A 26,694-nucleotide genomic window follows, 5' to 3' on the forward strand; every position below is an offset into this window, starting at 1 on the left:
CATACAGGAAAACGTGTGTTTGGTGAGGAAGCACGGAATATAGTTAAAGTGCCAATATTACATAAATTATGACACATGTAGACATGTGGTGTTATTAATATGGTTATCTGAACAACAACACATGTATTGCTTTAATAAATATAGGACTACACACCAAGTGAAATGTTACTGGATAACAGTTAATAACAGTTAAATACGAAATGTAAAAATGCCAGAGTATAAAAAACAAAATAAACAGTAAGAAAAGAATGCCGCTTAAATTATCTATCAATGTCTTATTTTTGTTATTAATATTAAATGATATAAGAGCCTTTTGCTTGTTTACATATATATATATACACAAAACACTTCAGTATTATTTAAAGTCATCAATAATTAAAAAAAAAAAAAAGGTTTCCGAGCAAAACCAATTCAATGTATGTTTATCAAACTACTCCAATAATACAAACCCGATTCCAAAAAAGTTGGGACACTGTACAAATTGTAAATAAAAACAGAATGCAATGATGTGGAAGTTTCCAATTTCAATATTTTATTCAGAATACAACATAGATGACATATCAAATGTTTAAACTGAGAAAATCTATCATTTTAAGGGAAAAATAAGTTGATTTTAAATTTCATGGCATCAACACATCTCAAAAAAGTTGGGACAAGGCCATGTTTACCATTGTGTGGCATCCCCTCTTCTTTTGATAACAGTCTGCAAACATCTGGGGACTGAGGGGACAAGTTGCTCAGGTTTAGGAATAGGAATGTTGTCCCATTCTTGTCTAATGCAGGCTTCTAGTTGCTCAACTGTCTTAGGTCTTCTTTGTCACGTCTTCCTCTTTATGACGCACCAAATGTTTTCTATGAGTGAAAGATCTGGATTACAGGCTGGCCATTTCAGTACCCGGATCCTTCTTCTACGCAGCCATGATGTTGTAATTGATGCAGTATGTGGTCTGGCATTGTCATGTTGTAAAATGCAAGGTCTTCCCTGAAAGAGAAAACATCTGGATAGGAGCATATGTTGTTCCAGAACTTGGATATACCTTTAAGCATTGATGGTGCCTTTCCAGATGTGTAAGCTGCCCATGCCACACGCACTCATGCAACCCCATACCATCAGAGATGCAGGCTTCTGAACCGAGCGCTGATAACAACTTGGGTTGTCCTTGTCCTCTTTAGTCCGGATGACATGGCGTCCCAGTTTTCCAAAAAGAACTTCAAATTTTGATTCGTCTGACCACAGAACAGTTTTCCACTTTGACACAGTCCATTATAAATGAGCCTTGGCCCAGAGAAAACGCCTGCGCTTCTGGATCATGTTTAGATATGGCTTCTTTTTTGACCTATAGAGTTTTAGCCGACAACGGCGAATGGCACGGTGGATTGTGTTCACAACCCATGTTGTGATTTCCATTACAGTAGCATTCCTGTATGTGATGCAGTGCCGTCTAAGGGCCCGAAGATCACGGGCATCCAGTATGGTTTTCCGACCTTGACCCTTACGCACAGAGATTGTTCCAGATTCTCTGAATCTTTGGATGATATTATGCACTGTAGATGATGATAACTTCAAACTCTTTGCAATTTTTCTCTGAGAAACTTTCTGATATTGCTCCACTATTTTTCGCCACAGCATTAGGAGAATTGGTGATCCTCTGCCCATCTTGACTTCTGAGAGACACTGCCACTCTGAGAGGCTCTTTTTATACCCAATCATGTTGCCAATTGACCTAATAAGTTCCAAATTGGTCCTCCAGATGTACATTTAACTTTTTCCGGCCTCTTATTGCTACCTGTCCCAACTTTTTTGGAATGTGTAGCTCTCATGAAATCCAAAATGAGCCAGTATTTGGCATGACATTTCAAAATGTCTCACTTTCAACATTTGATATGTTAGCTATATTCTATTGTGAATAAAATATAAGTTTATGAGATTTGTAAATTATTGCATTCCTTTTTTATTCACAAATTGTACAGTGTCCCAACTTTTTTGGAATCAGGTTTGTATTAATAAGTGTGTAACATGCCTTTTTCTTGTCCCATGGGCATTGACATACAGTGCACAGCATAAATGAGTACAACCCCTCTGAAACTTCTGAAAGTCGGCAGTTACTCAATTACTTAGAAGTCATGTTAGGGTTCTTTAGAGATATAATGTTCCAGCAAGTCTGCTTAATCAATTACCAAAGAAGCATGTCAAAATTATTCAGGAAAATAAAATTTTCTTATCAAGGTGATAAAATGCTATGTAGCAAAAATGAGTACACCTTCCTAAAAGTTACTAAATACACATTTTCTGGTGTAAGTTTAAGGCAATGTTTGATCAACAGGTAAGTATGTTGAACCAAAACATTTAAAGAGAACTGTCAGGAGACTTATTTCTTAGCACAAAAGAGGACAGTGGTACAAGAGGAGTACCAAATCATTGTTTTAAGTGTGAAAATATAGCAAAAGTAACACAGAAATTCAAAAACAATTTACTTGTGACAAGGCCCCTGAACAAATCAGGCCTTCATTTTAAGCTTTCATTTAGTGATGAGGGATTTTTTTTTTTTTTTTTTTGCTAGACAAAGAGCAGGAGAAATACCAAGCAAGTGTCTCAGAGATGCAGAAATGACATGCATGGTTGTTGTTCTCACTGAAACTACCTACTGTAGCCAAAGCACAATAAAGTCAGTTAGCCATTTCCAAAGCCCATCTTTACAAAATATAGATTCTGGGAATCAATACTCTGGTTTCATGAGACCAAATCAATCATTTTGGATCTAACAGCATCAAAAACGTTATGGTGTTGCTAGAGGAGGAGTACAGTGAGAAGTGCCTGGTTCCCACAGTAAAGTTCAGTGGTAGTAAAGCTCTTATATAGGGATGTATGAGTGCTGAAGGTGTGAAGGAGTTGTGCTTTATCAATACTGTCATGAATTCCCACAGCACTGTGTAATTTAATACACAAACTTGAAACAGAAGATGTTTCCATTAGTTCATTCCCTGCATTGTTGGGCATTAATTTCAACATGACCATGAGGATATGCATTCTCCCAAGGTGAAAAACCTTCTGTGGACATGTATTGCACTCAATCTTAACACTCTTAAGCGCCTGTGGGGGATTCTGTAGAGACGAGTTTAGCAACACTCCCCATTAAAGATCAGGGCATTTAAGGAGCTCATCATCCAGGAGTTAAACAGGACAGATGTGACAATTTGTCATGAACTTGGCACTCTGTGCCAAGAAGGGTCAGAGCAGTATATTCAAAATTATGGAGGGAATACCAAGTGCTAGAATATTATACATTTGTTGAATGAAATCTAGGGTGCACTCATTTCTGCAATCCTTAATTTAAACAAAATTGGCTAATTTACTTATTTTATGGCTATTAATGACATATATTTCTCAGTTTTTATTATGTATATGTTTAATACATTTTAGTTTTGCCATCTTTCCATGAATTGTATTAGTGATCATAAAGAAAATACATATTTTGTATTTGTTCAGAGGGGGTGTACTTATTTATGCTGTGCACTGTATATAACATATGTCAGAAACTACATTATATATATAAGTTTACTGAGGGTACTAAAACTGCTGCTGTATCATAACGGCACAACAATAAATATGTGTTTTTTAAAAATTGTAAAGAAAAAGGTCCTCAAACAAATAGTTTTGAACACGATTTATTGTTAACCCAAGTATACATATACATTTGGGTTCAAACAGGCTATTTAAGATTTACTTTTCATCCATAGGATTAAAATAAAGAAAGTGCCAGATGAGTCTACCGAGACTCATAACAAATATGTCAGCGAGTAACAGTTATACCAACAGGACAGCTGCCTTTAAATATTGCACATGGGATTATTCAACAAAACAGGTCACAGGTGATGTCACACAGGAACACAGCTGGGTTATACATCATATTTACAAAAAAAAAAGTCAGGCAAATGCTAAGTTGGTACATTCCCCTTGTATCTTTTTAGGGGTAAGTTAACACTGCCATATAAAAAGAAACAATCAAACTCTTATGTTTTGTTACAAACATATAAAAGGTTTAGCCAAAATACACTTTGGCTTAGAGAACAATGTCAGACTTGTACTTTCCTAAAACAAAAGCTGTTTACAAACCCAACCGGGTAACTGATGTACATGACAAAAACAGAGACCTACTTTCTCTCAGCCATGCAAACGATAATACACATGAGGTCATAAAAGTGCTCCAATCTGATTACAATAACCTAAATCTACCACAATGAGTGGGAAAGGCACCTCTCTATCTAATAAGTGTGAGTTTAAAGAAACTACTTCAGTATAATTAACTATATCATTCACAGCAATGCAACAAACATTTGTTTAGCTTCACAAAAAAATAAAAGGGCAGTTCATAAAGATGCAAACTGAAATTTTAAAAATGTGATGCTTTGAGCGAGCGCTGTTGAGCGGATTCGTAAACACCCCTGATTGGCCATTGTGTTCACGCACTCAACAGATATGTCTGTGATTGGCTACAAAATAGACATCAATGATGCTCTACACAGAGACACACGGTAGACGCCTATTGTCAAACGATCCCGCTTTCAAATTCAAAAGCTCCCATGCGTTGATCATTGTAGCCAATCACAGACATATCTGATGAGTGCGTGAACACAATGGCCAATCAGAGGTGTTTAAGAATCCGCTCAACAGTGCTCAAAGAGTCACATTTTTAAAATTTCAGTACCGACTTGGTATCGTGGTACACTACTCCAGTCCAAAGATGAATGTTCAGCACCAAAAATGTACAACCTTGGATTAAGCAAGTTTCAGGATTTCAGCACATTCACTATTTCAACATAACAGGTGAGTTTAGTAGCTAACCAAGCATGAAACTGAACAACTAGTTTCATATGGTCAAGAAAGTGCGATTTAAACAAATGCACACTAATATCAGAGCGTCGTCAAATGTAGTTTGTCATCAATAAACTAACTTTTTTATGTTTTGGTGCTGCAGGGATGAAAACAAACTCATAAAAAGCCTAAAACTAGACTATTAAGAGGCCACTATCAAATGTAGTGTCAATTGTAGATGTCAATCAAACCAAAATGCATCTTACATAAAGATCCGTCACTGGTAAAATCAAACCCCACTCATCACAGCAGCAAATTAATAACTCAAACTAAATCAGACATAAAAATACAAGTGTGATGGTCCGCTCTGTTGTTTAGGAGGAGGTGCAGTCCGTGTAGGTGGTGACCATGTTTCCTCTTCGCTGGGTCACCGTTCTGCAGTGTTGTTTGGTTGTGCCCTGAAACCTGCTCTCTGTCCTTTTAATGTGTCGGTCAGATGTAAACATCTTCTCCATATCTTCAAACATGTCCTCGAAGGCTCCGGTACCAAAAGTACCCTGGAAGTGTCTCTTGTGGCGGTTGTGTGCTTGCTGGTGGGCCTTGAAGTGCTCTTCAAAGTGCCGTTTTGGCCGAGCGTGTCTGTTTTGGCTATAGATGTCGAAGTCTCTGAACATGTCGTTGAAGTTGAAATCAAAGGAATGATGAAAACGCTGCCCTGCATTCATGTCTTCATTGTTGAACGCATTGTCTCCTAATTGGTCATACTCTCGCCTTCTTTTCTCATCCGACAGGGTTTCATATGCTGCAGAACGAGTTATACATGACACAGTGACTTTGCTAATAAACCTGCTATTTATTTGTAGATCACTATATCAAGTAGTTAATCAAGCAACATTTTAAGATATATTAAAATAGAAAACTTTTAAATAGTAATAATATTTCACACTTTAATGTTTTTACTGTATTTTTAATCAAATAAATGAAGCCTTGGTGAGTATAAGAGACTAAAAAAAATCTGAATTATTCCAAACGTTTGACTGGTAAATATAACCTACCTTCTGCAATCTCTCGAAATTTGGTTTCCGCATCGGGGCTCTTGTTCTTGTCTGGGTGATATTTCATGGCAAGCTTGTGAAAAGCTTTTTTGATCTGACGGTCGGAAGCATCTTTTGGCACACCGAGGATGTCATAGTAGTCCTTTCTGGCCAGTATGAGTTCTGTTATCACCAGGATGCACACTGCGAACATCAGAGTTGACTGTGCCGTGGCCATGCTTCTGGCTACTTGACAAGATGATAGAAGAGAGAACAGAATTTTTACCTGTCTAAACAATGAATTAATATCTACACAACATCTATACCTTGGGATCGGTAAGGCGATCATTTGTATTTATAAAGCATATACAGTTGTATTTTTTTCGAAAATGACCAATCGTTTTGCTATATAAGACCCTTATTCCTCGTTTAAAGCCCTTTGAAGCTGCACTGAAACTGTAATTTTGACCTTCAACCGTTTGGAGGCCACTATAAGGAGAATAATCCTCGAATGTTTTCATCAAAAACCTTAATTTCTTTTCAACTGAAGAAAGAAAGACATAAACATCTTGGATGACATGGGGGTGAGTAAATTACCAGGAAAATTTGATTTAAAAGTGGACTAATCCTTTAATAACAAAGTAATAATACATTAAAATGAATCTGTAAATATATTTAAGCAGGAAAGAATTTAAATAAACAAAAGCAATGTTACTTCTTTGTACAGTGGAATCAAATCTTCAACATTCATGATGTTGTATACTTGCTCCTACAGAAATTGTAGCTTTACCAATGCACCACGCCCCCTTGATTAACAATAGTGTTGCTGTTCTAAAACATTTCTTTAAATTGATTTTTTTTATTTTGATATTTATTTAATAACCATTTTTATTAAATAGAATATAAATGTTATTTTTCGCTTATATTATTTAGAATATTGCGTTTGCCAGCGTGTTTTGTTTTGCAATATTTTGTATTTTACAATATTTTCTTCATATTGTTTCATTTATTAAGAATGATAAAAGCAACGCTACATGCCTTTCGAAACCAACTTTCATAAGACTGACAAACTCATTTAGCTAGCTTGCTAACATGACACGTAATGTCTTATCTAATCTTATCGCATTATCAACAAATATATTCGCATTATTAAAACATGCCATATAAATGAAAACAAATAATATTAACTCGTGAATTCGGGCTTAGTTTGGAGAACGTACTTACTGTTCCTGACAGCAGCGCCGACGAAAATGATCAAAACTGACACTGCTGTTTTCAATATTTGGGCCGTACAACACGACTCGCAATCCTATTGGTCCAGTTCTGTACCACGTGATCTTTAGACGCCAAAAGAACTCTGTTGCGTTGTATTTACGCAGAAGATATTAAACTAAACTCTCATTCTTGATATTATTTACACAAGGGCAAAGACAAACTTTTCTTATTTTTAGTGTAATAAAAACATTTAAGAAGTGATTCTGTTTCAGTTAAAAAGTAGGGTAGGCCAAGAATCTGTGTATAAAAAATAAAATATGTATCAATATAATGAGAATTTTGTCTCTGAGATGAAAAGATTGGGTCATTTTAAAACTAGAGATTGTGTTATGACAGGCTTACGTTTTTCTTTTAAGGGGGACACTACAGGCAAAAACACTGTTTTCAGGCACCTGTCAGTTTTGAGATTTTGTACTTTTTGGCTTTTCATAAAGTCTTTTTTTCAGACTAGTGGAAAGAAAACATCTAAAATACACTTTTAAATGTGTGTTTTATAGCACTTTATCTATTTGCATCTATAGATTTCAATTACAGTCAATAGATAAAGGCCGTTTTCTCAAAATGAGTTTTTTCTCCTGTTCTGATTCAGAAATCTCCACTTCAGCAGAACTTACATACACCAAACTTTACAGTTTTATCTATATTCTGAAGGTTTTTACAGAGGGATCTGTTGATATATAATTTGCCTGATTTTATACAACATTTTATTCTTAAAAAATGGTGAAAATATTTTTTCTGGCTGTTGATAGCATTTTCTGATTTATGGAGTGATAAAAAGAGATATCCAAAATTCCCTCTGTAAAAACCTTTAAATTTAATATGTCCAAAAAATTAAATGAGAACTGTGAACCTGACGTCATCCAATATTAAGATTTTTGTTCTAGAAATGTATGCAAATGAGCGCATATTTAATTAGATAACGCCTTACTTGCATATTTAAACAATACATTTTAGAAAACTTGTAATACAAAAAATGTTTGCAATTTTTAATGTAATTAATCACCTGGGGTAGTATGGTGATATATATTAGTTAATTTTTTTACCCTATTCACCTGGGGTGTCTCGCCTTAAAAAAAAAAAAAAAAAAAAAAAAAAAAAAAAATTTACAAATAGATTGGGTACATTAGGAAAGGCAAAAAATAAGTAAATAAATTAATGTGTTTTTAAATATTAACAAATTTTACATCTTTATTATTTTTCAAACAATATTATTTTTAGGTATTGTTGAACTTCTGACTTTTAAATTAAAAAACTAAGTCTTATTTTCGACATATTTACATTTTTGCATACTAAATTTAGCTAATAGAAGTAGCATATTAATTAAATAATACTCATAACGATAAGTACTCATACCATAAGTGAAAAAAAAAAAACACTGGAAAATAAAAAACAAAGTTGAATTATATAATAAATGAACAGAAATTTGACCAAAAACAGGACAATTCCGAAATAAGCCAAAGCATTTTTTCTGCGTTTCCAGGCATTATTTTATTTTTATTTCCTTTTATTTATTTTTACACTAAATTTCCAAATTTGTTTCCAGGCTTATGACAACAGCTGCAAATCTTGGCCATGATGTCATTACGTTTCCCACAATGCCTCAGCAGCAAAACAACGCACGCGCCGTGCGCATTTCTCAAGCGTCTCTCAAAGATGGCGGGTGTCCCCGATCCACTGGAAGATATGCTGTACTCCGAAGTGGACGAAAAAGCCGTCAGTGACCTCGTAGGCTCGTTAGAATCGCAGTTGGGTGGACAAAACAAGGCGGTGGGTCCTCAAGGCGACATCAGGAGACCCCCAAACGCGCTAAATCCACACTTGGGGAAATTACTGCCCGCCCAAGTAGGAACAACACTGGAGCAGCAGCGGCAGCCACAGCGAAACCAGGAGGGAAACTCTCAAGAAAACGGTCCGGACAGGATACCGGCGTCCAGTTCTGTCCCCTCCACCTCGACCCTGCCCAGTACCTCTGCGAATTTAGTTACTGCCGCGAACCGGGTGCAATATCATTCATCAAACCCATCAACTTGTTCAAGTGACGCAGCACCAACAGACTCTCATCCCAACACAAATCACATTGCGTCTGCTGTCCGGACGGTTCCCGCCAGAATACAGACTGTGAACGGAAGCAGTGGCACGTTAAACTCCTCTGTTATCGCTTCCGCGCCTGCTTCTGTAAACGGTATTGACATTGGTTCAGGTGTGGGTAATGGTAAAAGCAACATGTCTGCTCCTACTAGTACAAATACTGCTTTTGTGTCCGCTCAGCCCAACAGCACACTGCCACATGCGAATGTGTCACTAGATAGTCAAGCAAACCCCACCATTGCACTGCACAGGCCTCCTAACACCATCACAAGTGTCGCACACAACGGAGGTGACCCTAAAGTCTCAGGATTGCCCATGCCGGGCACTGGTCTTGTCTCCACCTCTGTGGCGTTCACAAACACAGAGCCCAAATCTGACCCTCAAAACCAGATTAAAGCCATCGTCCCGAACCAGCTCCCCGGGGCTCCTGTAGGCTTGCACCCTAGTACGCCCACTCAAATTATTGTGTCGTCCAGTGCAGTGGTGACCTCACTTCCTGTGGCAAGCACGGCCTCTGTTCTTGCTAAGCCAGCAACAACCACTCTCGTAGGACAGCCTACGACCCTGTTGAGACCTGGTACGGCCACTCAAGTGACTGCGACCGCGGCGGCCCCGCAGCGACCCGGGGCACCTGCGACCCAGCTGATTGTCAGGCCGCAGCAACAAACTACTATTCAGTTACCGCCAGGATTCACCATACCACCAGGTAACCACTCGGGAATAGTCCAGATGTTTTTTTTGTTTTTTTTTAAAGGAGTGATTCACCCAAAAATGGAAAGTTTGTCATCTATTCACCCTAACGTCAACTTCTTTTATCTGTGGAACATATATAAGATATTTTTAGGAATGTTTTTGGTGCATGTAATGAAAGTTAAATGGGGTCCAAAACAAAACAGCATTGGACCCCATTGACTTTCATTGTACTGACAAAAAAATCTAAATTTTCACTGGTGAAATCAATTTCGATAGGAATACATGTGATTGGGAATTTCATTTTTTTGTGATGACACACACAAGGATTTAATACTAGGAGAAGATCCACCAAAATGTTCTTTCTGTCAAAACTATTTCTCAATGAAGCATGTTTTATTAGATTGTGCTGGTTTTAACCCTGTGAGAAACATTTTTTTTTTTTTTATTCAGTTAAAGGATTAGTTCACTTCAGAATTTAAAATTTCCTGATAATTTATTCACCCCCATGTCATCCAAGATGTTTGTCTTTCTTCAGTTGAAAAGAAATTAAGGTTTTTGAGGAAAACATTCCAGGATTTTTCTCCATATAGTGGACTTCAATGGGGACCAATGGGTTGAAGGTTCAAATTGCAGTTTCAGTGCAGCTTCAAAGAGCTCTACATGATCCCAGATGAGGAATAAGGGTCTTATCTGCGATTGAATTATCTGCGATGCACCACGTATTATGTAATCACGGTGGAAAGGTCACGTGTGAGGTAGGCGTAAGTACTGCAGTAGGGCGAAAAAACATGTAATTTTCTCCTCCAACTTCAAAATCGTCCAATGTTTTTTTACCTTTTATTTGGAAAGGGCATTTGACTTGGTTTTTGTACGTTCTCTTTGTAGACAATTGATCGGTACTTGTGCCTACGTCACACGTGACCTTTCTAACGTGATTATGTCATGCGTGGCGCATCACAGAGCTAGTGCAAGACGAGCATTTGTGGTTAACAAGTATATATATTTTATTTATTTTATTATTTTATTTTATATTTTTTTTTTAGAAAATGACCAATTGTTTCACAAGGTAAGACCCTTATTTCTCGACTGGGAATGTGTAAAGTCCTTTGAAGCTGCACTGTAATTTTGACCTTCAACCCATTGGTCTCCATTGAAGTCCATTATAAGGAAAAAAGTCCTGGAATGTTTTCCTTAAAAACCTTAAATTCTTTTCGACTGAAGAGAAAGACATAAACATCTTGGATGACATGGGGGTGAGTAAATTATCAGGAAATTTTAATTCTGAAGTGAACTAATCCTTTAACTATTTTAAAGAAGGTTTTTCAAAAAGTTATGGTGTTAAAAACAAACAAACAAACATACATTGCTACTTTATTGACTATAGGATGGACATTTGTTGCCTGCAAATTTTGCAGAAATTTCTGAAATGTGACATGTGACCTCACCTTAAGACGTTTTTCAAAATATCGTCTGTGTTCCACAGACCAAAGTCATAGTTAGTTATAACAACATGAGAGTAAATTAACTATCCCTTTAAATTTTAAGTATTGTTAATACTTTTTGTGGCTATTGCTTCTGTGTTTAAACATTTTCCTCTGTGTTCTTCTTTAGGTATGGTGCTGGTACGTACGGAGGCCGGTCAGCTGGCGTTGGTTCCTCAGCAGGTCCTGGCCCAGGCCAAAGCTCAGAACCAAAATAAAGCCACCATGTCACCGAGACCTGCTACACCCACTGCTGGAGCGGCTTTCAGAGTCACCACACCTGTTGCCCAGGTATGAGCAAAGACATCTCTTGTTGGAGAACACATGAATAATTGCAGATGATTTATGTTTCAATTTAAGACTAAAAATGCGGTCACATTAGCAAAATTTCATGGGCAATAAAGGCCAATTGTCAAAGATGTAGACCAAGCAGCTTTCGGTAACACTATTTTACAGTGTCCTTGTTTCAAGTTACTGTAGTAATTAGTGATCGACCGATATTGATTTTTTATAACCGATACCGATACCGATTATTTGCATGTTTATGTACCCGATAACCGGTATGCAGAACCGATATTTATTTACTGTTATACTTCTGTTTTTGACAATTATTACAACACAAATGAGCTGAACAAACCATTTTATTTATAACAATCACTCCCTCCTTGCATACAAAAAAAAAAAACTTTACTGAATAATATTAGCTGGAATATATAACATTGTCAGGAAAGTAACAAACAAAACAGCATACATCATTGCATTTTCCAACTAGTGTTATTTATTATTATGTTTTGTCGGTCTAGATCATGAAATGCTTTCTGACAAAGTGCTGTAACTTATCTATGCATTTACACAAAACTATAAATTGGGCTACTCAACCGCGATCGCGTGTGGAGATACTAAATAATTTCCACAGAGCTGCATTTATTTAGATTTGTATTAACTAAATAACTAAATGGTTATGTAGTAAATCAAATGATTTTATAATCTAATAAAGTTAAACAGCACTTGTCAGTTGGCATTTTATGATCTAAATTTAATCTAACGTTAAATCATGAAAGGCCAATCGACAAAGTGCTGTTTGACTATAACTTAATCAACCGCGATCGCGCATGGAGATAATAAATAATTAATTTCCACAAAGCGGTAGGCTATATTTATATGTGTATTAGCGAAATAATTATGTAGTAAATGATAATATAATCTAGGGTGTTTAAACAAGATAATCTTGTCAAGTTTCATTCAGTGGCCGTGCTTAAGCCTCCTGATCATCCATCAGTTGCTAAGCAATATGAACGAACTTTTTCTTCTAGACTAATGGTGAGCAAATACAACAGATAGAGAATTAAATTCAGCGCTTTTATTTTCAACATACACTCATTCACGTCTGTTTTATTTAATTCATGTAAAGTTACGTCTTTATTGGGGCAGGACATGACGAATTACACTACGTGACTCAATGAGTTCGTCTCAATTGTTTAGAAACAAGCTGCATAAATTAACTATATCAGGAATTTGTCTCAGATCTCATTTGTGCATGTCTGTTATGTTAAATAAAGTTGATTAATTAAAGCAAACCAAGTAGAACATATACTTTACCTGTTCACTGAGTTCTTGTTGACTGATCTCCTCAGACGGAAGAAGTCTCAAAACGGCCACAAGATGGCGCCGTAAATCGGCGAATCCGATATTATAAAACCGATACCCGATTATGGAAAAATGCTTAAATATCGGGAAAAATATCGGTAAACCGATACATTGGTCGATCACTAGTAGTAATAATAGTAAATTATGCATAATTTCATGCAACTAACCCTATACCAGACCCTATAAGTACATGATGTTAATTAACATTTCTCAGTACTTAAATGTATAAAGACACTGTAACAAAGACACCTTAAAGGGGGGTATCGCACACAGTTTCTGCCAATCTCATGTTAATCTTTAGTACCTATAGAGTAGTATTGCATCCTTCATATCTCCGAAAAGTCTTTAGTTTTATCATATTTATAAAAGATAGAGAGTAGGGCTGGGCGATATATCGCATGCAATTGTCACGCGCATTTCGTCAGTAAAGCCGGTTCCCTGATTACCGCTAAATCGCCATCACCTGCTTTCAAATGGAGCGGCATTTAATAGACAGAACCGTAGATCACTGATAAGCCACGCAATATCACGTTCATTATCGAAGTCAATATCTGTTATAATGAACGCGATATTGCGTGGCTTATCAGTGACCGATTTAGCGGTAATCAGGGTACCGGCTTTACTGACGAAATGCGCGTGACAATTGCATGCGATATATCGCCCAGCCCTAATAGAGACCCTAAACCGAGTCTTTCTGAAAAAAGCCGAGCTCTTGGAGGCGTGCCTGCCGTCAGTGCCGTGGGCAGAGCTAAAGTGTCAGCACGCAGCTTTTCCATAGAGATCGTCTGCAAGCTGCGGCATCATTAAATAAAAAGAGAACAAAAACGTTTGTGTTGTTTAACAACTTGCGCGCCGATTGACAACAAAACACAGACATCTGATGCAGCTTTACTCACCGCCCGCGATCTGCAAATCCATCGCCGAACTGGGACTTGTTTACAAAGCATTCATCACTGAAATTCCGGGAACAAATAAACATACGTGCACAACTCCGTTGCTGCCCTGGAAAAACAAACTTAATCCACTGATACCTTAATGCTGGGTTCATTGGGAAGCTGAAAAAGGTAATCTTTCCGGCTGCGTTTACACTGGCACAAAAAAATCCGATCTTTTGCTCACATCTGACACAGATCGGAATTAGGTGCACATGTGTAAACACAAAAATCCACATGAGATTCGATTTTTTTCGTATCCGATCTAGCCACTTCCAAATGTGGTTTTAAATCCGATACATATCCGATCTCTGGACATGCGACCTGCGTCTAAACATGCATATTTGATTCCCAGTGGAATTCCAAGCCATCACAAGGCGAGGGTGAGACGTTTGATCGCTAAAAGATAGCTTTGATGTTGTATTATAAAGCAGACGTGCCTGTATTCACTTGCACTAAAAATTCACAGCTTAGGTGGGAACTTTATATGTCTAACGTTATCTATTTTTCTAGAAAGAAATTGCGCGCACACATATATTCAGCAGCTGAATGTCAACCTCCCGGTTAATTTAAAAGAGAGCGCTGTGCTGTTGATTTTCTTATAAGCCAAAAGCTTCACTGTAGCTACTCGCGCTCTCTCTATATAGCTCTATACAGCCTCCTTCACAACCAAAAACACACTCCTTTGTTTACAGGAGCTACGTCTCATTTTGGAAGCTGCGTCCTTCGGAGATCGCATTTGAAGCCTGCGTACGTTATCAAGGATGTCTTATTTAAGAAAAGTAACTAATAAAATTGACTATTCATTGTGAGATGTAAAATACTGTAATTTCTTTTTCTTTGCAATCTAATGGTTATTTTTCTTAAATGAGACTGCCTCGCGATGATGTATGCAGCCTTCAAATGGTGCAGCTCCTGTATTGGGACACAGTCAAAATCTCTCAGCTTCCGTATCCTGACTGAAGCGCATTGATGGCCGTACTCTTGCTCTATACAAGGAATTCTGCCCTTTATTGCGTGATAAAGGCCATACTCAAAAAAAAACGGCAAGACATGTCCTCAACCGGAAGTAGTATATTTAGCACAGAAATACTCCATTATACGTCCAACTCGTGTTTTGAAACTTTGGCCATGTTTAGCATGAGAAACCAACTTTAACAGTTTAAATAAGTCAGAATGCATGAAATAGCATTACACCCCCCTTTAAATTAAAATATAACCCAGCTTTCTGTTGGTCAACACGGTGAATCCACATGACCAACTTCAACCTGAAATCTGAGTAGGGAAATCTTTTGCCCCTACACACAATTCCCAATCGCGTGGATTCTTTTTGAAATGACTGGATTTCGCCCATGAGAATTGGCCAAACAATGTAAACGTGACTGAAATTGCACAGGATGTTGCTGCTAAAAATTACACACAAAATGAATCTATAGAGCTAATTGACTGTTCAAACATATAGTTCAGTGGGATAGTTCACCCTTATGATGTTCCAAACCCATATAACTGGAAGATAAAGATGTCAGGGAGAATGAAGTCTCCACCATCCATTTTCCAATTACAATGAAAGTGGATTGAAAATGAGGCCTTTAATTCCACATAACATCTCCTTTTGTGATTGGCTATTCCAATCCTGCACACAAACTGTCATTGTTGGAAAAATATATATCTGAAAAGGATAAAAAAAGCACCAGAATATAGTTAACGACTTTTGAAGCCGTATGGAAGCTTTGTATGAAGAAGAAAAAAATGTAGATAGTTTTTACATTGGCTGGAGCTGACAAATCAAATATGCCACAGATTCAAGGTCATTAACAATAAACACTGTTATTTTCTCCAGTGGTTCATAACCAGACATCATATCTGTGGCATACTTGATTCGGTCTGTTTCTCACACAAAACTATCGAGTGGCTTCTGATTTGATATCTAGCGCTTGAGGAGTATCCAGTACCTTTTGCTCTTTTTGGGTTTTTTGAAGCATGACAGCCAGTGGTAACTAAGAATTTTCATTGAATGGCAAATATGAAAAAATGACGACATCGTTTGAGACAATGTTATGTTGAGTAAATATGTTGTTTTGGGCTGAATTATTTCTTGAAAATGTTTTTATTAGGGATGCACCGATACCATTTTTTTTTTTTTTTTTTAAGGACTGAGTACGAGTACTGATAAATTTTTTTTCTTAGTGCTCGCTGATACCGATGCCTATACATTTATTAATTTCTCTTTTTTTTAATGCTGATTTTGCAGTTTTCCAAGCACAAAACAGTGAGACTAATGAATGTAGGACAGCTTCTTCATTATTACTCTAATGAAAAAAAAAATTATGTGCTTGTCACAAACTTAAAGAACAAAAATTTCAATAACCTTCAAAGGCCATAATTACCAATATATGTAATTGTTGTTATATAAAAGAAATTTACAAACAAATTACAAACAATACAACAAATACTATAGAGATACACATTAAATACTGTTTTTCTGGTACATTAGGTTTATTTACCATGTATACATTTCTTTAACATATTCTGTTGTTTTATTAACATTAATGACAAATATTGGCTACAGTCCCTTTAAGGCCGAATCCATGAATACTGACCCATATCCTGTTTTCACCCAAATGTTTGCGTCCACTTAAGCCATAACAGACTGTATTTACGTGAGATACTCCACACAATGGACATTTTGAAAACTATGTGTACATTTGACCATTCAGGCGCGAGGAGGCGCTGATCGTGTGCTGTCTAAGAGAACTGGGATTGCGCACAAGAAAGAGAGAGAGCGCTTCTGTCATTCAGTGCGATTCCGCCTATCCTGCCTTCACTAATCGATAGCAAATTGTGATTAGGGTTGCGGAAAGGGGCGGAAAGTTTCCAGTAAATTTCCGGAAACTTTCCACGCACAGGAACTTAACCTGGGGAATTTTGGAAATATTCCAATTTGGAAACTTAACAGGAATTTATGGGAATTTATAGGAATTAATTGGATATTTTGGGAAATTTATACAGAATTATAATATTTATATAAAATGTATCATATAAAACAAATATAAACATTTTGTTTGGTCATAACATGAAATAACAGTTATTTATTTTTCACATTCAATTAATTCTAATTTAGTAAATATGTAAATTAAATATATTTTTATTGCAGCAATTGTTGTTATTTATTTCAGTGTCACATGATCCTTCAGAAATCAGTCTAATTTTGCTGATTTGATACTTATTTGTTATTATCATTGTTGGAAACAGTTAGCATGTTAGAATGATATCTGAAGGATCATGTGACTGAAATGATGCTGAAAATTCAGCTTTGATCACAGAAATAAATGTGTATGTCAATTATTATACCATTATTTTAAATTGTCGTTATGTTTCACAATATTACAGTATTTTTGAACAAATGTGCATGTAATGGACTAGGGGAATGCACAGTGCATGCAGGGGGTGTGGCCTCAATAGCCCTGCATTTAGTAGTGTGCTGTGTGAGGAATGTGCAGGTAAAAATTAAACTAAAATTGCATTAAATATGGTTGTTTTATCCAAAATTATGTTGCAAGATGTTTTTTTCAACTACATTTAAGTACCCTGTTATAGGCTAACATGCAATTTTGTATATTCACTGTTTATTCCCATTAATTCCCATATATTCCCGTTAATTCCCATGGAAAGTTTCCAGCTTTGAAAATTCCCGGAATTTTGCAACCCTAATTGTGATAGAAAGCATGCAGTTCGCAATGTGTGTGTTGTCGTCATTCATTTTGAAGTAATTCCACACCTCTGAGGCTGACATTGTTTCTGCTGCCGCCACTGGTGTGTCTCTACGCTGAAAATTCTGTCAGTTACGTCACGTGAGGTACCGGTCTTTGGTATTGGGGTATTTTTACAAGTTAATGAGCTTGGTATCGGTGCATCCCTAGTTTTTATATTATGTCATTGTACCTTGTCTTTTTATTGCGTCACTTTCCATTCAAATTGGAATCTCGGGCTACATATTTCGAGGGTTGGGGAGTAACGAAATACATGTAACTTAGTTATGTATTTAAAATACAAAATTTGAGCAACTGTATTTCATTAGTTACATTTTAAATCAGTGGTAATCAAATTACATCCGAAAAGTGTTTTAGATTAGCAAAGTGATTTCTTTGAATTTTAATACCATTTATTTCATTTAAACATTAATATAAACTGTGATGGGCAATAAAATGTAAACAGCAATTGGTGATTCTCTGACACTGCAAAAGCATCCTAAACTAGGCTACAGTTCTGCTCATAATTTTAATACCCCTTGCAGAATATACATTTCAATAATTTTAACAAAATAAGAGGGATCATAAAAATTGCATATTATTTTTATTTAATACTGTCCTGAAGAAGCTTATTTCACATAACAGATGTTTACATACACTCCACAAGACAAAATGACTGAATTTATAAAAACTGCCCCACTCAAAAATGGACACATCCTTGAATCGTAACGGTCTGTCGTTACCTGAATGATCCATGACTGTTTTCATGTTTTGCGATAGTTGTTTGTGAGTCCCTTGCTATTGTAAGAAAAGGTAATTGTGACTTTTTATCTCACAATTCTGACTTTTCTTTTCCTCAGAATTGTGAGATTTAAACTCAAAATTGCGTTTTATAAAAGCAGAATTGAAATTCAGACTTTATCTCGCAATTGTGAGTTTATATCTCATAATTCTTGTATATTTCTCGCAGTTCTGACTTTTTTTCTGGAAAAAAATTCTGACTATATAACTCACATTTGCAACTCTATCACCAAATCTGAGAAAAAAGTCAGAATTGTCTGATTAAAAACTCAATTGCCTTGTTTTTGTGTTAGCCTACATACTTATTAGTATTCTAAAGTATTTAGATTAAGTTACAAAATTCAGGTAATCTAACAAAATACGTTACAAATTACTTTTTAAAGCATGTATTTTGTAATCTGTAGTGAAATACATTTTAAAAGTAACCTACCCAGCCCTGCATATTTCTTTAGAGGTAAGGTTCATAACTCTGCATGCTTTTTTATTTCCGTAGCAGAAGACAGCAGTGGTAACAATTACCTCGGCTCAGAAGCCCACCACCACAGTCATTACAGCAGGGGCCCGTGTGCAGCCTGCACCACAGACAGTCCTCAAGCCCTCTGTGACCCCTCAGAGTCCCAGCACGACCTCTGCCGCTGCCCCAGCTAACAGAGCCCCTGTCCTCTCTCAGGTACTGTTAAAATTAAACTCTTTTCATTCATACTGTGACTACAGCACCTATTGGTGGATATGGATTCTAGTTCATTATTTGTTGTAAAATTCTGGAATTTTCATTTCAGGAAATGCAAGAGAATGTAAAGAAGTGCAAGAACTTCCTAGCAACGCTCATCAAACTGGCATCCCATAATTCCCCCTCCCCGGAAACATCTCGGAATGTGAAGGCATTAGTGCAGGATCTGCTGGTAGGTATTAAAAAGGGGGGTGTGTGTCATTTCTTCATCACTATGGGCAGTGTTTTGACTGGACCACTTTGTTATTGTTTAATTTTCTTTAAAACATTTGATGTAGCAGTTTATTGTGGTATTTTAAGTGATAGTATTTCATCTAGTGCTTTTACTCATGCTAAACTGTAGATGTCAGCATTGGCAGGGCTCAAAAATATGATTTTTCTTTTTCTTTTTCTGCTGGCTCAGACAGGCCAGTACACAGCCTGATTTGTGCCTGCTCAAAATTCAGTGTAAAGACATAAAGCCACATAAAAGCTTGACTAAATTATGCCTGTCAAAGTACACGGTTTTAATTGCATTTAAGCCACCTCTGAGCAGCATTAAACAGTCTGTGTAAAGACACCAAATGCAACTGCAGAAATGCTTCTGTGTCACAGTTAGTTTCGTTTTTTTAGATTTATAGTTTTCTACAAATAATTTGCTACAAAACTATGAATTCACACCTAATGGCAATAAGTGTGAATTCATAACTTTGTAGCAAATTACTTCTAGAAATGATTGAAACTTCCAGTACATGTAAAACAAGAGCAAATCTTTTTATATTTAACTGATATGCATTTTCCCCTCTAAAACCTGCAAAGGATGCAAAAATTGAGCCTGAGGAGTTTACAAATCGCCTGCAGACAGAGTTGAAATCATCTCCTCAACCATACCTGATCCCTTTTCTGAAGGTAGGACTCATAACTTTCCATTATAAAGCAGTTGCACTTATTGTTCTGAATTACACTAAATCTGTTTCCCCTTCTCTTTGTATAGAAAAGCCTGCCTGCTCTGCGTCTGACACTTCTGAACTCCCAGCAGTCTTTAACTCAGCTGTCTCAGGCCTCTACTACATCCACCCCACTGACGGTGAACACCATTAAAGCTCCAGCGCCGAGCACATTACCCACCACCATATCTACTATCCGGCCGGCTGCTGCCCTGACTCCCACTACCACCATGGTACTGTTGCTTTTTTTATGATCTATCGTAGGGCTGGTCAATATATTGAATATTCATATTTAATATGTGAATGTCCATAACAATTGTATAAATTCAACCCTTTGCAGTGCAAGTAAAACTCTTGCATATGTGACTGTCTTCACTCTGGGTGACTAAATAATGTCTATCATTTGCCATTGGCTAACTAATTCTTACATTTTACTCGCCAATGTGTGTTATAGGCGAAGTATAAGAGTAGCATAAATATACTTTCACTCGCTGAATACTCTGACTGAGCACCTGAGTTCGCTCTCCGTCAAGTGATCTGTACTATTTCAGTTCAGCTCAATGGATGCACAGTGTACCTGTATTTGGCATACCAAAAACTCTAGTGTGAAGGCACATGACTTGTGAAGGTTGTCGGCATGCTGAGAGCGCCGTTTCTCTCACACACACACACACACAGAGAGAGAGAGTCTTACATACCACACAGAATCGATGTGCTACATGTAAACAATAATCATTGTTGTATTTTCCTGTCAAAATAACGGAGTGGCGATTTTATTGCCAAGGTGTGCATTGAGGGTTGACATTCACATTATAAAACACTTTATTTTTGAATATTCATAACAAATTTACAATGTGAACATTTGGGTTATTTTAATGCACTTTTTTTATTTTGCTATGAAGTTTTCTAAAGATAATGTTATTAAAGTAATTCCATGATTTTCGGTAAGACGTATAGTAGTATCTCTGATTCAAACTTAAACAGCAAAAATAAGTTTGAATCATTTCAGGGAATGATTCATAACTTGTTGATTCAGTGATTCACAAATGCCTCAACATGGCTTTTCTTTTATACATTATCCTAATTGAGTTAATATAGTATTAATGCATATAAATAGAAATATTTTTATGTCCATGTGATAAACATGATTATTATTAATGCATTAAACATTTTGAGTCTAATTGGTTACGCTTGTTTGGTTGAAAGGATGCTTTATCTAATAAAAATCCCTTTTAAGTCAATTTAGAGCAAAAATATTAATATAGTGACTTATTGAATATCTTCAGATGCCAAAAAAAATTTTTTTTTTTAAGCTCTATCGTCCAGCACTTGTCAAAAAATGTTCATATCCTCTGTGTTTTTGTTCTCTTCAGGCTATTAAGAGGCCCGGGCTTCAGGCTACTCCGACACGGATGCCTGTGGTGATTACGCAGGCGGTTCGTGCTCAAGGTAAGCTAATGAGAGACTTTATGAGCTTAAAATCCTTTTTAAACACACCAAAAGACAAGTGATTGAGCCTTAAGTGTTCCTTTTCTCATGCAAGAGTCCAGCAGAAGTACCCCAGTATAATTAAAAGTATTATTGCAGGTGCTGTTGGGACACACTTGCAAGTGAGGAACCCCATGAGTGTGGCTTTTCAAGCCTCAGCCAATCAAAAACAGAAGCTAAATGACCCTGGGGGTGGGACTTTCAGGTAGGTTTTCTAAGAGTCCAGTAGGAGGCAGTGTTTCTCTAGAATTGTTAGTTGTTTTAATAGGTGCAGACAGAATTTGAGAATGTAGAAATGGGTGTGATGGAATGAACTGTGTTCATGACTGTCTATTAGTATGGTAAAGAAAAAAGATTTTTAAAAGATTCAGTAAATCTTTAAAATAAGTTTGGTATCAAACATTTCCTTACTTTTTTATATATATAAGTGTGGCATTGATTATGTAATTTACTCTGAGCAAAAGTTAGATTTTAAGTACAAGATGTGATATTGATATTTTAATTGATAGTAATTGAATGATGACTGCATACATACATGTAATATATGTAACATTATTTTATATAAATGTTTTATATAATACAAAATATTTTTAATATATAACTATATATGTATACATCATAATATACCTGTTTCATGCATGGTAAAGCTCTTCTTGTATCTCCTCCGTTTGTGTTTGCAGGGATGATGACGACATCAATGACGTGGCATCCATGGCTGGTGTGAACCTTAACGAGGAGAACGCCCGTATCTTGGCCACGGGTTCGGAGCTGGTGGGCACCCAGATCCGTTCCTGTAAGGACGAGGCCTTCCTTCCTGCCAGCCTGCTCCACAAACGTCTCCTGGAGACCGGTACAAAATAGCACACCGCCACAATACTCTCATACACTGGAGCGGCAGTCTGGCAATGTGCTTGTCAGGATCAGTTTCTCCTGGCAGGTTTACAGTCATAAAAAGGTTTAGGCTGTACCGCCACTGTGTGGGCAGTTAATATTCTGTCTAATTACTGTATCAGTGTTGACTGACGTTGTTTGAGGGCGGATCTTTAAATGGGTGTGGGATTATGAATGGATTTAAACAAAAAGCTGATGAAAGCTGGCCCGATGAGACAGGAAAGATGTGTCACTCTTTTCAAAGCTTTATGATTCGGCTTCTTGATTTAAATGCCATAGAGAGAAAAAAAAATGTATAGCTAATAATTTTGGGCCAGATTAACAGTCAGGCATATGAATAGAAGGGATCTGCACACTTTGTAGCCTACTATGTACTTTTAAAATCGACTAACAAATCATTAGCCTTAAACTAGAGTAATGAGTGTTAAAGAAGCACATAAACAGTGTGTGCATAATGATTATGCAAGTTGATAAGATAGATAGATATATATATATATATATATATATATATATATATATATATATATATATATATATATATATATATATATATATATATATATATATATATATATATATATATATATATTACACACACACACACACACACACACACAGTACTCAGCGTAAATGAGTACACCCCCTTTGAAAAGTAACATTTTAAACAATATCTCAATGAACACAAAAACAATTTCCAAAATGTTGACAAGACTAAGTTTTATATAACATCTGTTTAACTTATAACATGAAATGAATGTTAATAATATAACTTGGAGAACAAAATTTTCAGTTTTACTCAAATTAGGGTGATGCAAAAATGAGTACACCCCACTGAAAGTCTCTGGAGTGAAGCTAAATTTTAGACTACAAATGTCTAATTTAACAAGAATTCAACCACAGGTGAGTCTAATGATTCATTACACAGGTGTCCAGCAGACAGTGGACTATAAAAGGGTGTTAAAACACCTTCCCATTTCATGCTGTCAGCAATGGCACTACGTGGAAGAGAAATGTCACAAGACCTGAGAAAGAAAATAATTTCTTTACACCAGAAAGGTAAAGGCTACAAGAAGATACAAGGCTACAAAGCTTATCAGTCAGAATACTGTAGCAAAAGTGGTACAAAAATTTAAAAAAAAAATGGCACTGCAACCATCTCACAGAGATGTTCAGGTCATCCGTGGAAGTTAACACCTCGACAGGAGCGTCTTCTGATGAGAAGGGTTGAAGAAAATCGGCATGCAAGTTCACTGCAGTTATCTAAAGAAGTAGAAAGCCAAACTGGGGTGACTATTTCCTGTGTCACAATACGGCATACACTGCAGAGGAATGGCGTGCATGGGTGCCGGCCACGAAAGAAGCCTCTCCTAAAGCCCAGGCACAGAAAAGCCCACTTAGAGTTTGCCAGGGCCCATGCTGACAAAGATGAAGTCTACTGGGACTCTATACTCTGTAATGAGACCAAGATCAATGTTTTTGGAACTGATGGCTTCAAAACTGTATGGCGTCACAAAGGTGAGGAATACAAAGAAAACTGCTTGGTGCCTACAGTGAAACATGGTGGTGTCAGTGTCCTTATGTGGGGCTGCATGAGTGCTGCTGGTGTCGTTTCATTGATGGCATCATGAATTCACAGATGTACTGCTCTATACTGAAAGAGAAGATGCTGCCATCACTCCATGCCATTGGTCGTCGTGCACTTTTCCAGCATGACACTGATCCTAAACACACATCTAAGGCCACTGTTGGATTTCTGAAGAAGAACAGGGTGAAAGTGATTCAGTGTCTCCTGATCTGAACCCAAACAAACACCTATGGGGAATTCTGAAGAGACAAGTTGAGCATCAAACTCCATCCAGCATCCAGTCTCTAAAAGAGGTCATTCTTGAAGAATGGAAAAAGGTCGATGTTTGCAAAATGTCGCCAAGTTGTTCAATTCCATGCCTAGAAGACTTGATGCTGTCATTAAAAATCATGGAGGCCATATGATGTACTAGATGTAGTAGTTTTTGTTGTGGGGTGTGCTCATTTTTGCACCATGAAAAATGTGTAATCTAAGTTATATTATTAACCTTACTTTCATGTTATAAGTTAAACAGATTAAACTTAGTCTTGTCAACATTTTGGAAATTGTTTTTGTGTTCATTGAGAGATTGTTTAAAATGTTACTTTTCAAAGGGGGTGTACTCATTTATACAGTGCCATGTGAAAGTTTAGGAACACCTTGCAGAATCTGTGAAAATGTAAATAATTTTAACAAAATAAGAGAGATCGTACAATTTTTTTAGTACTGTCCTGAGTAATATATTTTACATAAAAAATGTTTAAAGTCCACAAGAAAGAAAAAATAGCAGAACTTATTAAAATGACCCTGTTCAAAGGTTTGTGAACCCTTGATTCTTAATACTGTGTGTGGTTACCTGGATGATCTATGATTTTAAGATCCATCTTTTCACACTGAGGACAACTGAGTGACTCAAACGCAACTATTAAAAAAGATTCAAATATTCACTGATGCTCCAGAAGGAAAAACGATGAATTAAGACCCAGGGGGTGAAGAAGATAGATCTGAGAATCATACAGTCACTGCTGGAAAGGGTTCAAAAATTATTCACATTTTCACAGATTCTGCAAGGGGTTCCCGAACTTTCGCATGGCACAATGTATTTTTTTATATATATATATATATATATATATATATATATATATATATATATATATATAAAATGTAAAAAAAAAAAAATAAATCATTTTAAACTTCCAAAACTTACTGCTGATTCTGGAAGATAAATTCTTCAAACAGTGGTATAAGAGGATGTAATCTCTAAATCTCTCGCTCTATAAAGCTTATATATATATTTAAAAAAAAAAAACAGTATTCATGTATTTTATAACACTTCAGCTTGTGATTATTAAGAGCGGGTCATTTTTTATGATTCTTTAATTAACCCAAGTCTCTGAGATCCTGACACCTTGCACTTCTGGAGACTCCAGGTAGATTGCAGTTCTGGAAAATGGTGGCGCTGGAGACTAAAGGGTTCCTGATGGTTTCACACTTAATTCTTCACCTTAACTCTTAATTATTTTGCAGTTAACTTGTCTTTTCTTCTCCTCCTGTTTTTGTCTGACCCCACTGACCCAATGAGCATTTCACTGTCCATTGGTCATGCTTTAACTTTCCAATTTCTAGTATTGCATTAGTATTGCGTCCTTCTCATGAGCATTTAATAATTTTGAAATCTCTTTCTTTTTTGGCTCATTTTATCTGTAAAAGAAAGCCTGCTTTATTATGCACACCTGAATATAAGGCGTTTCAGCTTTCATGAACAATTATATATTAATTATAAATGATTAAATACAAAATGAATAGCAGTTATTAAGATTGTGGTTTGGAATTGGTAAAAGGTGCTTGTTAAAAAAAAAAAAGTTTTTAAATATTTCTGTTTAGCTTTAATTTGTTTCAATTTTAGTTTATATAATTTTAGGCCTGGTTTCATACACAGGGCTTAGCCTAAGCCAGGATTAGGCCTTAGTTCAATTAGGGTATTTAAGTTGTTTTTATAAACGTTAACTAGAAAAAAAAAACATTGTTGGTGTGCATTCTGAGACAAAACAATGGCACTGACATATTTTAAGGTATGTCAGTACAAGTTACTTTCAGTTACAACAGCTCAAACATGCATTTTAGTCTAGGACTAGCTTAAGCCTTGCCTGTGAAACCAGGGCTTAGTGTTTTATCTTAAACTTATTTTAAGTTTGTTGCCAAGGCAACGTTTCTATTTTTTGTTTTTCATTGCAATTAACAAAATTGATTTTTAATAGTTTGAGTTAGTTTTAGTTAACCGTAACTGCTGCTAGTTGAGTTTAAAGGGTTAGTTCACCCAAAAATGAAAATTCTGTCATTAATTACTCACCCTCCAAATCCGTAAGACTTTCGTTCATCTTCGGAACACAAATTAAGATATTTTTGATGAAATCTGAGAGATTTCTGTCCCTCCATTGACAGCTGACACTTTGACTCTTTAAAAAGTTCATAAAGAGAAACTAATCAATATGAATTAGGCGGTTTAGTTCAAAATTTCTGAAGAGACATTACTTTATATGATAAACAGATTGAATTTTGGCTTTCATTCAATTTTGACTTTT

The 26,694-nt window shown here is 36.3% G+C and overlaps 2 protein-coding genes across 8 annotated transcripts in view; one reads left to right on the top strand and one right to left on the bottom strand.

Moving 5' to 3' along the window:
* Positions 1-3,658: 3,658 nt before the first annotated feature.
* Positions 3,659-7,142, bottom strand: dnajb9a (DnaJ heat shock protein family (Hsp40) member B9a). Of its 4 annotated transcripts, none has more exons than XM_067379642.1 (3): positions 7,072-7,142; positions 5,869-6,096; positions 3,659-5,615 (listed from the first exon to the last, which is right to left on the bottom strand). In XM_067379642.1, exons 2-3 carry the CDS (start codon positions 6,083-6,085, stop codon positions 5,188-5,190), a joined length of 645 nt encoding a protein of 214 aa, XP_067235743.1. In that variant the 5' UTR covers positions 6,086-6,096; positions 7,072-7,142; the 3' UTR covers positions 3,659-5,187. The 4 variants fall into 4 exon arrangements, with proteins under 4 accessions (XP_067235743.1, XP_067235744.1, XP_067235745.1 ...); XM_067379643.1 differs by having other exon boundaries at positions 5,869-6,093; positions 7,072-7,121; XM_067379644.1 differs by having other exon boundaries at positions 5,869-6,093; positions 7,068-7,097.
* A 1,457-nt stretch (positions 7,143-8,599) lies between these two features.
* Positions 8,600-26,694, top strand: part of si:dkey-219c3.2 (transcription initiation factor TFIID subunit 4) — a 63,536-nt gene continuing 45,441 nt past the window's right edge. For all 4 annotated transcript variants that reach the window (XR_010893992.1, XR_010893990.1, XR_010893991.1 and 1 more), the window contains exons 1-9: positions 8,600-9,916; positions 11,515-11,675; positions 19,007-19,183; positions 19,293-19,415; positions 20,042-20,131; positions 20,217-20,402; positions 21,543-21,618; positions 21,757-21,862; positions 22,338-22,507. Coding sequence is in view for 1 of the 4 variants with exons in the window: in XM_067380533.1 (XP_067236634.1) it covers positions 8,695-9,916; positions 11,515-11,675; positions 19,007-19,183; positions 19,293-19,415; positions 20,042-20,131; positions 20,217-20,402; positions 21,543-21,618; positions 21,757-21,862; positions 22,338-22,507 (2,311 nt within the window). In the remaining 3 variants the exon portion in view is untranslated. The remainder of the gene's footprint in view (positions 9,917-11,514; positions 11,676-19,006; positions 19,184-19,292; positions 19,416-20,041; positions 20,132-20,216; positions 20,403-21,542; positions 21,619-21,756; positions 21,863-22,337; positions 22,508-26,694) is intronic.

This window comes from Chanodichthys erythropterus, chromosome 24 (genome assembly GCF_024489055.1).
Source record: "Chanodichthys erythropterus isolate Z2021 chromosome 24, ASM2448905v1, whole genome shotgun sequence".
Taxonomy (NCBI): domain Eukaryota; kingdom Metazoa; phylum Chordata; class Actinopteri; order Cypriniformes; family Xenocyprididae; genus Chanodichthys; species Chanodichthys erythropterus.